The 13,914-nt window shown below is 41.4% G+C and overlaps 1 protein-coding gene across 2 annotated transcripts in view; it reads right to left on the bottom strand.

Moving 5' to 3' along the window:
- PDZD2 (PDZ domain containing 2) overlaps nucleotides 1-13,914 on the bottom strand; it is a 354,572-nt gene that overhangs the window by 174,053 nt on the left and 166,605 nt on the right. For both annotated transcript variants that reach the window (XM_089689464.1, XM_089689465.1), the window contains exon 2: nucleotides 2,428-2,857. In XM_089689464.1, coding sequence (XP_089545590.1) covers nucleotides 2,428-2,857 — 430 coding nt within the window. The remainder of the gene's footprint in view (nucleotides 1-2,427; nucleotides 2,858-13,914) is intronic.

Here is a 13,914-nt window from a genome sequence, read left to right as displayed (position 1 = left end):
TTCCCTCTGGTTTGGGGGGGGGCTGGCTCTACCTAATTTCCATACCTACTCCTGGGCGGCAATGCTGGTCTCCGTATATTGGTGGTTCACGAGCCATAGATCCAATGCTGCGATATGTTTTGAGTCTGCCTGCCTAGGCTTCTTTGCTGATCTCCAAAATTAAGTATACAGGGGTCCCAAGCCCTATGTCAGTGTTCCGGTTCCGAGACGTGCCACCTGGATGGTGTGAGGGTTGCCCATCATCAATTTTTTGAGTCAGAATCAGTGGTCCATCGCAACAACCTCTGTGGGGTAATCCCTCCCTCCCTCATCTTCATACTGTCTTAGACCCTCAAGTTTGGGCACGCAGAGGTATCAAAACGCTGGAGGATATTATGCCCTCTGGGACTTATTTGTCCTTTATGCAACTTTCTAGTAAGTTCCACCTGCCAACCTGGATGCTATTCCGTTACTGCCAAATAGGTCATGCTGTTAGGGCTGTTTCCTCAGCAGCCCTTCCTTCAGGCTGATCTGATCGAAGAGCTGCTAGCCCAGGGTGATATAGACAAGCCTCTTTCTATACTGTATGGAACCCTCCTTACTACTGACTCCCCTAACTTTGAGAGGGTGTGGCAAAAGTGTAGAGCTGATATTCCCTACCTGGATAAAGAAAGCTGGGCAGAATGTTTGGAGGGTGGTCCTAAACTGGTGATTTCTTCTAGAGATAAGTTGATCCAAGTTAAATTTCTTCATAGGGTATACTATACTCCCTAAATAATATTCCCAATACGCAGTCCAGTGTGTCCTCACTGCCATGTCCATCCAGGATCCTATCTTCAGGTTTTGGGATTGCCCAAATCTAACAAGTTTTTGGACTAATGTTTTTGTTCTGATAACTGTCCCGTCCTACTTCCCAGGAGTTAGCCCTTCTCGGGATTCAGGAGAACGATTAACATTACCATCATACCAAAATTGCTGATTTCTTTGCTTTTCTTCTATGCCAAGAAAGAAATCCGCCTTAGGTGGAACCTCTCAACACCTCCTACTGTGTCTTCCTGGGAAGCTATGATGGATGCGGCCCTGCCTATGTACAAACTTGCATATCTCAAGTTACCCCCCCCTTACCCCCCCCCCCTCTATTTCCTTCCCTTTTCTCCTTGTTTTCACTGCCTTCTTCTATCTTTACATTTGGACAGCTATCCCCTTATGGGCAATATACAAAATCCTCTTGCGCTCTTATGTTAAGCAATAGCGCTTATGCATAAACATATATAAAATAATATAGTGACCCCCAAGTGAGATTACTGTGTACTAGTTCCCACATGGGCCTTATATAGTGAAGCAATCAACATGTGCAGGGGCAAGACAAGCTCTTTTATCCACATAAGGCAAAAATAGATGCGTGACACTTTCAGTCCTCAATATAGGATTTAAATATATAATTAATGTGGAGTTAATACAAAGTGTGAAAACACTACAAACAATACACACGAGGAAAAAAGTCCAGTGATCTATGTCACATTCCTTTTGTTCATGCAAATCAAAGGAATGTGTGTGAACCCACACACCCTTGAATGTGATCCAATAACGGCTGAAATGGCCTCTCACCTCCTACCTGCGACCCTGCAGGGCCACAGAGCATTTAGTATACCACCACTGGGTCTAGGAAAAACTCCTCACGATTATATGGCTTGAGAATGTTTCCCCAGAACACAGCTTCCACCTCTCCTATGGTATCCTTGCGGGCCAATGAGTAAGATGAATCCCAGCTCAAATCCCCATAAGAAAAAAGAAGACATCCTCCATAGTGTAGACCATTTAATTATAACATTTAAACAAGTAAAGTGCAAACTCACATGAGCAGAGTTTCATACAGCGTTTTTCCCATATGTTGGGTGTAGGCATAGAACTAAAGGGTGTTCCAAGATGGCGCCACGCCGGAAGTGCGTCACCACGCTGTGCCGTCGACGCGTTGCGTCATGTGACCTCGTGACTTCATCAGGACTCCCCTTATCCTCTTATGGGACTACGGTACCTCCCCAGACTTTAACTCAGGGTATAGGAGTTTATTTGTTCTGTACTGTTCTTGTCTTCTATAAAGCCTTCCTGATTGTTAGTAAAAAGAAAAAAAAAAAACCTACAAGCCTCATATATGTGACCATGGTAGCTGAGATTCCTGCACTGCGCACTCCCAACACAGTGATCAAGCTATCTCCAACAATGCCTGGTCTCTAGTTATGTTCAGGGGCTGGCGGGAAAGGCTCCCGATCATGTGATTTTCCTCCCGGCCTTAGGACCCAGTTAAAGAGCCACAGGAGGTGGACAGGAAGGGGTTGAATAGTTTGTCCAGGAGATCTATGAACATTTTGTGCTCTTGGTGTCCTATCTTTATATTCTATTGCAATGCATCTGGTTTCAGTATCACAATACGATAAAATAACAGTTTACCTGCACGGAAGAGTCCATTGATTTAGCCGCAGTCCTTGCAGCCTTCGACACATGGTATTCGCACCTCTCCTCATCATAACTGCTGTGCAATTCTTGTTTCATGTGACCGTCTGGTCCGGATGCCTCATCACTAGAGTGCCCTCCATCCACTTCCATGGGCGCGTACTGGCGGCTCTCACGAGCAGAGTCCTTCTCCCCCTTATTCTCCTTGCTGTCTTTGGCCACCGTCCTGGAGATGACACCAAACTTCCGAGTCCTCTTTCCGCTCTGTGCTGCCCTAGTGCTGGGCTGTGAGGTAGAACTGGTTGCTTTGGGTTCACAAGAGCTGCTGCGGCCGCCATTGGAAGGTGGAAGAGGAGCTTTGCGTTTGATGCGCCGCAACATGATCAGGTAGATGAATCCGCCATTCCAGCACTGCTCAGCCAGGTAACTGATAAAAATAAAAACAAAGGAAATGATCAGATTTCTCAGTCACTTAAGTGAGAACCACAAACATTCTGAGCACTACTTCTCTCATTTCCAATATGATATTCTGTATTCTATCAATGGTGCTTTGCATATGTGTAGGAACACAATGGCTGCAATTCAGATGTCAGCTCAGTAAGCTAAAGCAGTATTAAACCCAAAAGCAAACATTTATTATATTGCACCTTATCAATTCTTACATGTGATGGCTGCATTCATATTCATTTGTAAGCTTTCTTTCTTCTAGTTTCATCAGGCGATACAGCCAGTAAGTCTGTTGTTTTTCAGAAATGAGACAAACAAACAATCTACTACTGACAGGGGTGCTTAAAACGATCAGATTTGTATTTATTTATGGAAATCCTTTATTTCAAAAAGGAAAAAAAACTGTTTACTGTAACTGATTATAAAGTTTTAGCTGGGGTTAAGTTTAAATTTGTTAGTGTATTTAAATCTGCTAGTACTTCTAACACCACCCTTTCCCAGACTGACAATGTTTCCATTCAAATCTGCTTCCTGTGCTTCTTCATCCAGAGTGGAGGCACTCTAATACAGGTGGTGTGTTACTGGCCAGATCACCACGTGAAAACAAAGAGCCTAAAAAAGAAAACGAATACAGTCACTACATCTAATGACTGGTAAGCAGCAATATATAAAATTTTTGGTTTTGGGTCAATAGCGCATTAAAGCAGTTAGAACAATGGTGACTTGTGAGATGTCTCAATGACTGACAGTGACTTTCAGCTCCCTGACAGCACCTGTTGGTCTCAAAGATCTTAAAATGGTTGTAAACCTCCGACAAGAGTATGAACAACCCCCTATAGCAGTGGTCTTCAAACTGCGACCCGAAGGCCAGATGTGGCCCTTTGCTTGCCTTTATCTGGCCCTTGGGACATTATTCCACCAACTGACACCAATAATGCAGCATCTTTCCCCTTGCTGATACCATGATTTGGGCACTATTTTCATTGATAACAACAACAGGGCACTATTCCTCTAATTAAAACCAATGACGGCATTTTCTACTGCCACTATCCACAGTCCAGCCCCCCTAAAGCCTTAAGGACACTAAACTGGCACTTTGCTTGGAAAGTTTGGGGAATCCTGCTCTATAGTGTGGACTTGTCTCAATCCAGAGCACTAAGTGTCATTTCTGGATGCTGCTTTGTTCCCCTGCTATCAGCCTGAATCACTTCTGACAAGTTTTCCTGACACCAAGAGGAAAATGGTGATGGGGAACCTCCAGCAGACTGACAGCCTCAGCTCTGTTCCTGTGAGCTGTGTGGAGAGGGGTCTGTCCCTTCCCATCAATCATCTCTCAGAGCTCTCCTCACTGATCTCTGCAGAGTAACTTCAGCTCTCCGCCCAATTTTTTTGACAGCTATACAAGCTTTATAAAATCAGCAATTCTATGGATGTAGAGAAGACTGCAGACAGACAGGTACAATTTATGTAGGAGGATTTGTTTAATCTCTGTGTATCACCTGAGGCCAGTCACTTCACTGGGTATATGTGAGGGTTTACAACCACTTTGGGCGCCGCAGTGGCTTAGTGGTTAGCATTTCTGCCTTGCAGTAATTGGGTCATGGGTTCAATTCCCAACCATGGCGTCTCCTGCATGGAGTTTGCATGTTCTCCCTGTGTTCATGTGGGTTTCCTCTGCGTACTCAGGTTTCCTCCCATACTCCAAAGACATGCTGGTAGGTTAATTGGCTCCTGTCTAAATTGTCCTAGTTTCATCCCTGGCCATGCGGGATCTCCTGCATGGTAGGGGTTGGGGAAAGACCTGGCAACCTACCCTGTAAATAATTGCTAAGAGAATTCATGGAAAAAGTCGCTTACGAGTGACAGTCCATGCAATCGCCAAGGGTCAGATACGACTGAATGGATAGATAGACAGAGACAACCACTTTAGTATACATAGCAGCAAAAAGAAAAAGGAAAAAAAAAAAAAAAAAAAAGATACTGCTGTCCAAACTCAGGAGATGGGAGACAGCTTGTGTGATTTGCATTGGGTCTGACAGGGCAGTAATGATAGGGTATGGGTCCATCGCTACTCAGCTCCTGAGTTATCCCCAATCAAAACAAAAAGTGAAAAACAGGCAAAAAGTTATCAATTATATAATAAGATAATGTGTATAAATGTATACATTTGATTACATTTAAAGTGTAACTCTTCTTTAGCTGGAAAAAAAATGACCTCTCATCAAACACAAGGGTTTAAAGTGACACTAAACGATATCCTTATTCCCCAAAAATAATGCATGCACATCCCCTACTTAATGGCCCTGTAATCTATTTGCTGTGAAACCATCTCTTACTATCTCTTTTGCCTCCTTGTAATGTTCTTCATGATCTCCACAACCTCTCCTTTCCCCACTTCCTTCTGTTTGGCAGAAGCAGTTCATGTTCCTTGTGGTCATGTGCACAGCTATATTCACACTACAAATCCTGTTGTCTATAGTCTACAGTCCTTAGTCCATCTCAGGAACAAGAGAGGGTAGCTGCATTCTTAAAGAGAGTGAAGGAACATAGCCACCCTCTAAATAGGAGGTTGGACCACAGCAGCGTATATATAAAAAAAAATAATAATGTGGAGGAGGCTGAGAGAAGATATTTTTTGAGTTAATATGTAATTGACAATACATGAACAAAAATGAGCTGCATGGTCGAGTGGTCAGAAAGAAGCCTTTACTGCACCAATGCCACAAAAAATCCAGGTTACAGTGTGCCTGGATACACCTTAACACACCTCACTGGGCTTTTTTGTGGCATTGGTGCATTAAAGTCTTCCTTTTGTCAACTCAACCATGCAGGTCATTTTTGTTCAAGTATCATTGTAGTGTGCTCCTTCAAAACAACAACACCGTCTTTTTCCAAACAGCCTGTATTTCTCCTGAGGTTTCCTGTGGGGTTTTCTTTGTATCCCGAACAATTCTTCTGGTAGTTGTGGCAGCAATCTCTTTCTTACAAAATACAGGTGTGTGTAACTTGCGAGCCAAACAAAAAAACCTTAGGGATCGCTAACAATTAACACATACTCCAACTGTGCAATTTAAACCATATATCTATAAATGTTGCGCTCCTATTATCCAACTATATAAAGTGTGTGAAATATACTATTATATATACAAACTGACAAAATTTTTTTTTTTTTTTCTTTTTTATACAAACTGACAAAAGATTTTATGTCAGTTTGTATATATAATAGTATATTTCACACACTTTATATAGTTGGATAATAGGAGCGCAACATTTATAGATATATGGTTTAAATAGCAATCTCTTTCTTGCTCTACCTGACCTTGGCTTGGTATCAAGAGACCCTTGAATTTCCCACTTCACTAATAAGTGATTGAACAGTACTGACTGGTATTTTCAAGGCTTTGGATATCTTTTTATATCCTTTTCCATCTTTATAAAGTTCCACTACCTTGTTGCACAGGTCTTTTGACAGTTCTTTTCTGCTCCTCATGGCTCAGTATCTAGCCTGCTCAGTGCATCCACGTGAGAGCCAACAAACTCATTGACTATTTATACACTGACACTAATTGCAATTTAAAAAGCCACAGATGTGGGAAATTAACCTTTAATTGCCATTTTAACCCGTGTGTGTCACCTTGTGTGTCTGTACAAAGACCAAACATTCCAGGGGATGTAAACTTTTGATCCGGGCCATTTGGGTGATTTCTGCTATCATTATAATTTAAAAAGGAGCCAAACAACTATGTGATAATAAATGGCTTCATATGATCATCATCCTTATATTGTAAAGCACATAATCCTTAAACAAAAGACAGTTTTTTGTCATGATCAGTGATATTTTCAAAATCAAAGCCAACATTTCACAATTTCTGCCAGGGTATGAAAACCTTTGAACACAAAAGTAGCAGAGTTCTATTCCTCCTGCTCCCTACAGTGCTGACAGAGCGGATCTACCTGTTCTAGCCACATGAACAGTCCCAGCACGCAGAGTAAATTGCCCCGTTTGCATAGATAACTTCCTGACATATCCATTAGACAGCAACAGTATACCTTTCCATACAAAAAATCAGTGTGTTTTAGCAATTCAAATGTTCCAGCCAGTGACTTTGCCTAAACTAAAATGATGTGAACAGTCTGCTGCAGGTAGCAAGAAGCATTTACGCAGTCTCCTCTGCCCTTGTGATCATAACCGCAACTTTAAAGCAGCCCATAGGTTATGCACTTTTCTTTACTTCCACCACAGGTCAAAGGAAAGAAAACTGCTTGATTCTCCCATCAACACTGACTGAATCCCTCCTGCAGCGCTATTGTGTTCTTCTAGGGAAGTGGCTTCCCTGCCGGCAGAGCACAATGATCACCGCTGGCGGCTATAGCAGTTGGTAGTGATCGCATGCAAAAGATCCAACAGGCCGGTTATGCTGAAGTTGATAGATGGATCATCTTTAGTAAAACCAGCCGGCCCATGGATGGATCGAATTTGGGCTGGGCCCTGCTGAACTAGCGGAGATTTGATCCATCTACGGCCAGCTTAACTTTGTAGCAAGTCATAAGACGAGCAGCTGCAGCAGGACCTGATGTGTATCAGACATTTTTGAAGAATGGCACAGACCCCAGGATTTATGTGATTGTGTCAACTCTAGTCCAGGTAGTAGATGGTGACCCTGGATGATGCCTGAACAAAGATGGTGCTGTCCTGGAAGGGAAAGCACATGAAGGCATGGTCAGCAGGAGTAGGTTGATCTCTGTAAGAGGAAATAAAGGCCTGTACATGGTAGACATTACACAGCACACATACACTTCATATGACAGGTCCACAGGAAGACTGCTTTGCATGTGCATAATTCGAACCCTATTTACTCCCTACAAAAGTGAACCATGGGGGACCAAATTTCCATATTGAAGTCTGGGGACATCCTACTATCCATGCCAGCTTTCATTGAGAGCGGGGCAGTGATGGAGCAGATGGTGGGGATAATAGCAGCATGCAAAGTGCACAACACCAAATGTTGGGTGTGGCCAAATTGTGCTAACAATGGGAGGGGCTTAAAGGGGTGTGGTTTATCACCAGACTCTACTTTTATCTGGGTGAATGTAGGTCCAGATGTGCACTGCAGGTCACTGTCACGCGCAAGGGCAAGTTAGTAAATAACCCACATCCATATCTCCCACAATGAAATCTGCACAACCCGAGAGGTGAGGAACTGGGAAGATGACATAATATTGGCATGTGACATCATCAATAACCCTAGACAAAGCCAGGAGCAGGCACACCCCTTCTCTCCCACCAGGGACACAATTATTAATGCTAGAAATACATTGAAATAAAGATACATTGCAGCGCCGCTACAAGTTAGAGGTGGGAAAAAGGAGTCATCGGCAGATGAAAGGAGGGAGCAGGTGTCCAGAAGTGATTGCAGCATCAGTCGAATCAATGGGGAGAAGGATGCCACTCAACCGACCCCAGGAGTTAGATGTATGGGATGGCCTCAGCCAACACTTTGGCAATGCCCCCTGATTCATTAGCCCCGCCACACTGGAGGCTTGACCACAGAGGTAGACCTCTGTGATCAAGCCCCAGTGAATGGGGCGAAATACGTCCGGGACGTAGCTGGAGCAGCAGCTCAGGCCATCCCATACATCTGACTCCTGGGGTCGGTTGAGCAGTGTCCGTCTCCCCATAGAAAGAAATTGGGGACACATTAATTTACCTGGGACCCCCCCCCCCCCGAGAACAGCCCCCTAAACAGGGGGCTGTCCCTGCAAACCATAGCTGAGAGCAGACACAACCACCCTCAGTCTCATCCCACTCCAACCACAGAATGTTGCTAAAAATGGATTACCCTGCAGTCACATGGGTCTCCCCAGACCAAGTGGCTGCAGGGTAATCCATTTAATAATGGTGTCCCCCACCATTATTAAAGCTGGAAAGAAATCAGAGGATACATTCTTTAACCAGGAACATTTTTTTATGGGGAGAGCCCCCTAAAAGTTGGGGACTGTTCCTGGAAACATGGGATGTTTGGTCACCATAACCATGGGGACTTACATTCACTGCTTAAATTACAGACCAGATAGCAGGGATCGCTAATGTGCCCGCAGGATAGGTCTAATCTGCAGGTGAAGTACAACACTATGTCCACAGATGATGACACCTTCACACCCTTGGTGTCACCACGTCTCCCCAAACTTCAGAAATGGGCTATGTGAGTTCTGTTATTCCAATCTTTCATGTGCGCTTTACACAGAATACTTAATGTAAGAGCCAGTGTTATTTCAGATCGGCGGAGATTGACGTGAAATGAGAACCCATTGTAGACAGGAGGGATTAACGCTCTAGGACTCTGTAGTTAATGTAACTGTTCAGTGTTTGCATACTCCAGTTCCTGAGCGATGATATGTGTCTGCCAGGAATGTGTCCGTGGAATACTGCCACAAATAGTGATGTAACCTGCTAAGGAAGTGTGTGATCTTTGCATTTTTCAAATTCACAGAATGTCACACCATTGACTAGATGAAAAGCAAATGCTTCAGCTGTAAACACAAAAACAGATTTAGGGCCCATTTGGGTCTATGCATACAAGTAGAAGCGAGGGTTTTGGGGTTTTTTTTGTTTTTTTAAACGTTAGGCAGGCGCTTGGTCATGTGTCACCATATGTTTACTTTGTGCTTTGACGTGTCTTGGTAAGCACTGATGAGCATTTTCAACGTGTTTTTGAATTTAGAAGTTTAAGTGGATAGGGTTACCAGCCATTGACCATTGCTTATTAAAGTGGAACTAAACCCTCCGCTCCTCTAGAGCCATGGAAGCTGCCATCATAGCCATGCGTTGCTCTGCAGTCATCATGGTGCTACATATGTGATCATCTATGACACCAGCCATTTAATGGCTTGAAACTTCAGTTGAGAGCTAACAGCACACTAGAAACTGCAGTTTTCAGGATACTACAATTGTGATACAACCAAGATTAAATTCTACAGAAAGCCTGAAATTGAGGCTTAGACTGAAGTTAATGTGTCCTAACATCATTTAAACAGCTGGCTGAGGACATGCTAGTTTTTCCCGACTCAATTTTATTCTCCCTAAAAATGTATATCCTGATTGTTCAAACCTTGAAGAAGGGGGAGTTCACCCATTGCAATGTGTTGACTGTATCTGATACTCTTAGAAAATAAATATTTTAGTTCAATCTTAGTGCAGTACAGCAGAACTCTAGTCAAAACTGCATGAGTTAACTGCTTGCTTTGTCCAGGGGCTCAGGGAAAAGCTATACTTGCCCTGTCCTCTGAAAAAACAGCATTCCCCCATGTCCAGCGGTGGACTGTTCCAGCGGTCCTCATGCCCGGATTTGGTCTATGGGCGTGATGACATCAGTAACAGCCCATTCACAAGACCTCTACTGTGCAGGGGGTAGGAGCAGTGGGGACCGGTCTTGCGCTCAGAGGTTCAGCAGATTAGGTAAGTATCTCTCTGCTTTCCGAAGCCCTAGACAAAAATGAGCAGGTAACCCATGCAGTGCTGGCACAGCCCCACTGCATGGGAAAACGTTGCCCAGAACTGAAGTTTTTTTTATTATAAACAAGGAATACAGATACAAAAAATATAATAAGTACAAAAGATGCAAGGTTCAGGTAATCCAAAATGGTAACTTACATACTTAAAAAAATCTGTATAAAAATTCAGATTCCAAAAGTGAAAGGCAAAAAACACAGAAGAAGCAGCGTTACAGTTTAGATAGAAGCTGGGAAGGCAACAGCCCAACTAAGTTAGTGGAATGCTCCGGGTAATATAGTGAAAAGCAATGCAATTCAATTGGCAGGTTTGTCTACTAGTAAGGAGAGGATACTTGCACCTATGAGAAGTGTGGCTAATAGCAAGGGAAGAAAGGAAAAGTCAGGCAAGAAAGACAAGAGTGACTTGGTGTAGGACAAGAAGAGGGAAGGTCAGGGTCACTTCATCATGGCTGGATGGAGGTGGGAGGAATACCTTCGTCGATCCAATCCTGAAATACAGATGAGTAGCAGTACATAGCCCAAAAGGTACAAGTTTTACTGAACTGTTCTTTCCTACATTTTCTTGTGACAGCAGATATTCCAGGTCTCTAATGGAATCAAAGTTCAGTCGCACATTCCAAAAGAGGAGGTATAGGAGGTTGCTTTCCAATAATGGGGTATGACCATTCTGGCCGCCGCTAGGAAGTGCCTACCCTTTTTTGCGGACTTAAGGGGACCAGGAATCATAGAGAGGAGAGCTAACGTGGGAGAGAACGAGATTTGAGTAGCCAAAAGTTTGAAGTAAATAAGGATTTGTATTCAGCATGCATGGATAGGGGGCAGTGCCCCCAGATATGAAGCATGGTGCCTTTGTATGTGTGATGTCGCCAACAAGTGTCTGGGATTGCAAACAAATATTTTAAGGAATGTAAGTTTGTATTAGTAGTTCCTAATCACACACCCAGAAGTTGTTCATTGCAGTGAGATTTGACACCGTGGTCAGGGAGGCAGCAGCCTAGGTCCAGAACCGGGTGCTTACTTTTACCATAAACTTTAATTCTGGTAAGGAAAACACACTTTATCCGTTTCAATTTATCTCTACTCCAATTAGTCCAGCACTATCACACCTTCTAGACCTGTAGACGTGCAAGGAACTCACATGGAAGAAAAATATATTTGAAATATAATTTTAAAAATATTCTTCCCAAACATATTGCAATGTTTTTGAAATGCTACAATTTTGGCCATATTCTATATATATATATATATATATATATATATATATATATATATATATATATATATACATATATATATATCTATATCTATCTACACACACATATACACACACACACACACACATATACACACTGCATGTTGAAATGCGTTTTTTTAAAAGGACTTTTTTATGTTAAAGAAAATCTGAACAATATATTTAAATAAAATATATTTTTAAAAATATATATTTTGTTAAATATATTCTTCAGATTTTTTTTAGCATATAAAAAAGTAATTTTAACATATATTTTTACATATATTTGTAAATGCATTCCGAAAATGTAGATTTGTATTTTTAAAGACATACAGTATATTTGAAATGTATTTTTAAAGATATTTTTCATATATTTTGGAATAAAAACGCATTTCAACATGCAGTATATATATATATAAATATATATATATATATATATATATATATTTATTGAAATATATTTTTTAAATATATTGAATATGGCCAAAATTGTAGCATTTCAAATATATGGCAATATATTTGGGAATATTTTTAAAGTATATTTCAAATATATTTTTCTTCCATATGGGAATAAAGGAAATGTCTACAAAGTGAAGTGAAAAAGCACCAGGAATAGTGTCCCCATTGGAAGATTTGTGTCAACTGTCCATTTTAAATTTCTCCAAATTCTTAAACTCTCTTCTACAGTAGAAGTAATGGTTGCCGAACCAAATAGAGACCTAAAAACAAGCATTAAAAGTTGAACAAAGGTTCTAACCCTTCCCTACTCTATCCAAAACTAGAGTAAGAAGTTTTAGCCGGGGTTCCACATTCAGTCCAGTCCAGATTCAGCATCTGCCTTTCCTCGCGCAAAACTGAAGAGCAAACACAATTTTCAAATAAAGGCTCTCTTTATCCTAAAAACAACTCCTCTTTATGAACCCAAAACACAGGCGATCCTTTCTGTCATTTCTCAAGTCCGCCTCTATTCCCAGGGCCTATTTCGCGCAAGGAAATGGTCTATTATTCTCTATGGCAGCCTTGACATGACCTATAGAGAAGCCAGATCAAATGGCATTCTAAAGAGCCTTAGAAGGGGAACGATGTGAAATTCCTGTACAGTAGAGGTAATTAACCCCCTATGCCTTATGTGAACCTTTCCTGCCTGCTTATCAAGTGATCCTAACCAGAGAACTGAGACACAACATATTCCCATTAACTTTTACACTCCAATCTAACAGATGACATTCAAACCTTCCAAAACATTGCTCCATTTTAAACATCTGATGAAGCTATGCATTGTGAAACCAGAGGTGCTGTTGGAAGGAACACCACATTTTATAATTCAAAGGACTTTCAGCCTAATTTCAGCCAATGTTTTTTGGATAAGAGTTGGGAAAGAGGTAAAAGACAACTGAAAATGTTAGTTATCCTTTAACCACACCAAATCAATGCTCTGGTTTGCAGGACTGTTTGACTAACAATTAACCCTCCATGCAACAATGTACCCAAATAAATTTTATTGAATTTTTTAAACAAATACAACTTTCTTTTGGTGGTATTTAAAGAGAAACTGCAGACCCCCCCCCCCCCACTATTTGTTTCCTCCTGCTTACCTGATATTGTGATTAAACCAAAATGTGGACAATTGAGGAGGAAAGAGGGACAGAGGGGGTTCATTCCAAAATAGGGAGAGTCCCTCCAAAGGAAGGAGAGTTAAAAGTGATGCCATCATATATGAAACATGAACTACTTCCCACCCAGGTCAAATCTGGCATTTCTTTTACATTACATGCAAAAATCATCATTGTTTTGCTAGAAAATTACTCAGAATCCCCAAACATTTTATATATATATATATATATATATATATATATATATATATATATATAATTTTTTGGTTTTGTTTTAGCAGAGACCCTAGAGACTAAAATGGCGGCCATTGCAAATTTTTACATCATACGGTCATTTTTCAAACGCAATTTGTTTGGAAAAAATATACTTTAATGATTTTTAATGCACAGACACACAATATATAACCAAATTTTTGGTAAAATATAAAATATGATGTTAGGCCAAGTAAATAGATCCCAAACATGTCATACTTTAAAATTGTGCACACTCATAAAATGGCGCCAAACTATGGTACTTAATAACCTCCATAGGCAACACTTCAAAAATGTTTACAGATTATTAGTTTAGAATTGCAGAAGTGGTCTAGCGCTAGAATTATTGCTCTCGCTATAACGTTCGTGGTGATACCTCACATGTGTGGTTTGAAATCCGTTTACATATTTGGGCGCGACCTACGCATG

Source organism: Staurois parvus, unplaced genomic scaffold, assembly GCF_062004578.1.
Source record: "Staurois parvus isolate SC_StPar_1 unplaced genomic scaffold, SC_StPar_1.0 ptg000475l, whole genome shotgun sequence".
Classification (NCBI taxonomy): domain Eukaryota; kingdom Metazoa; phylum Chordata; class Amphibia; order Anura; family Ranidae; genus Staurois; species Staurois parvus.
The sequence above is the reverse complement of the archived record's forward strand: the minus strand, read 5'-3'. Positions and strand labels throughout refer to the sequence as shown.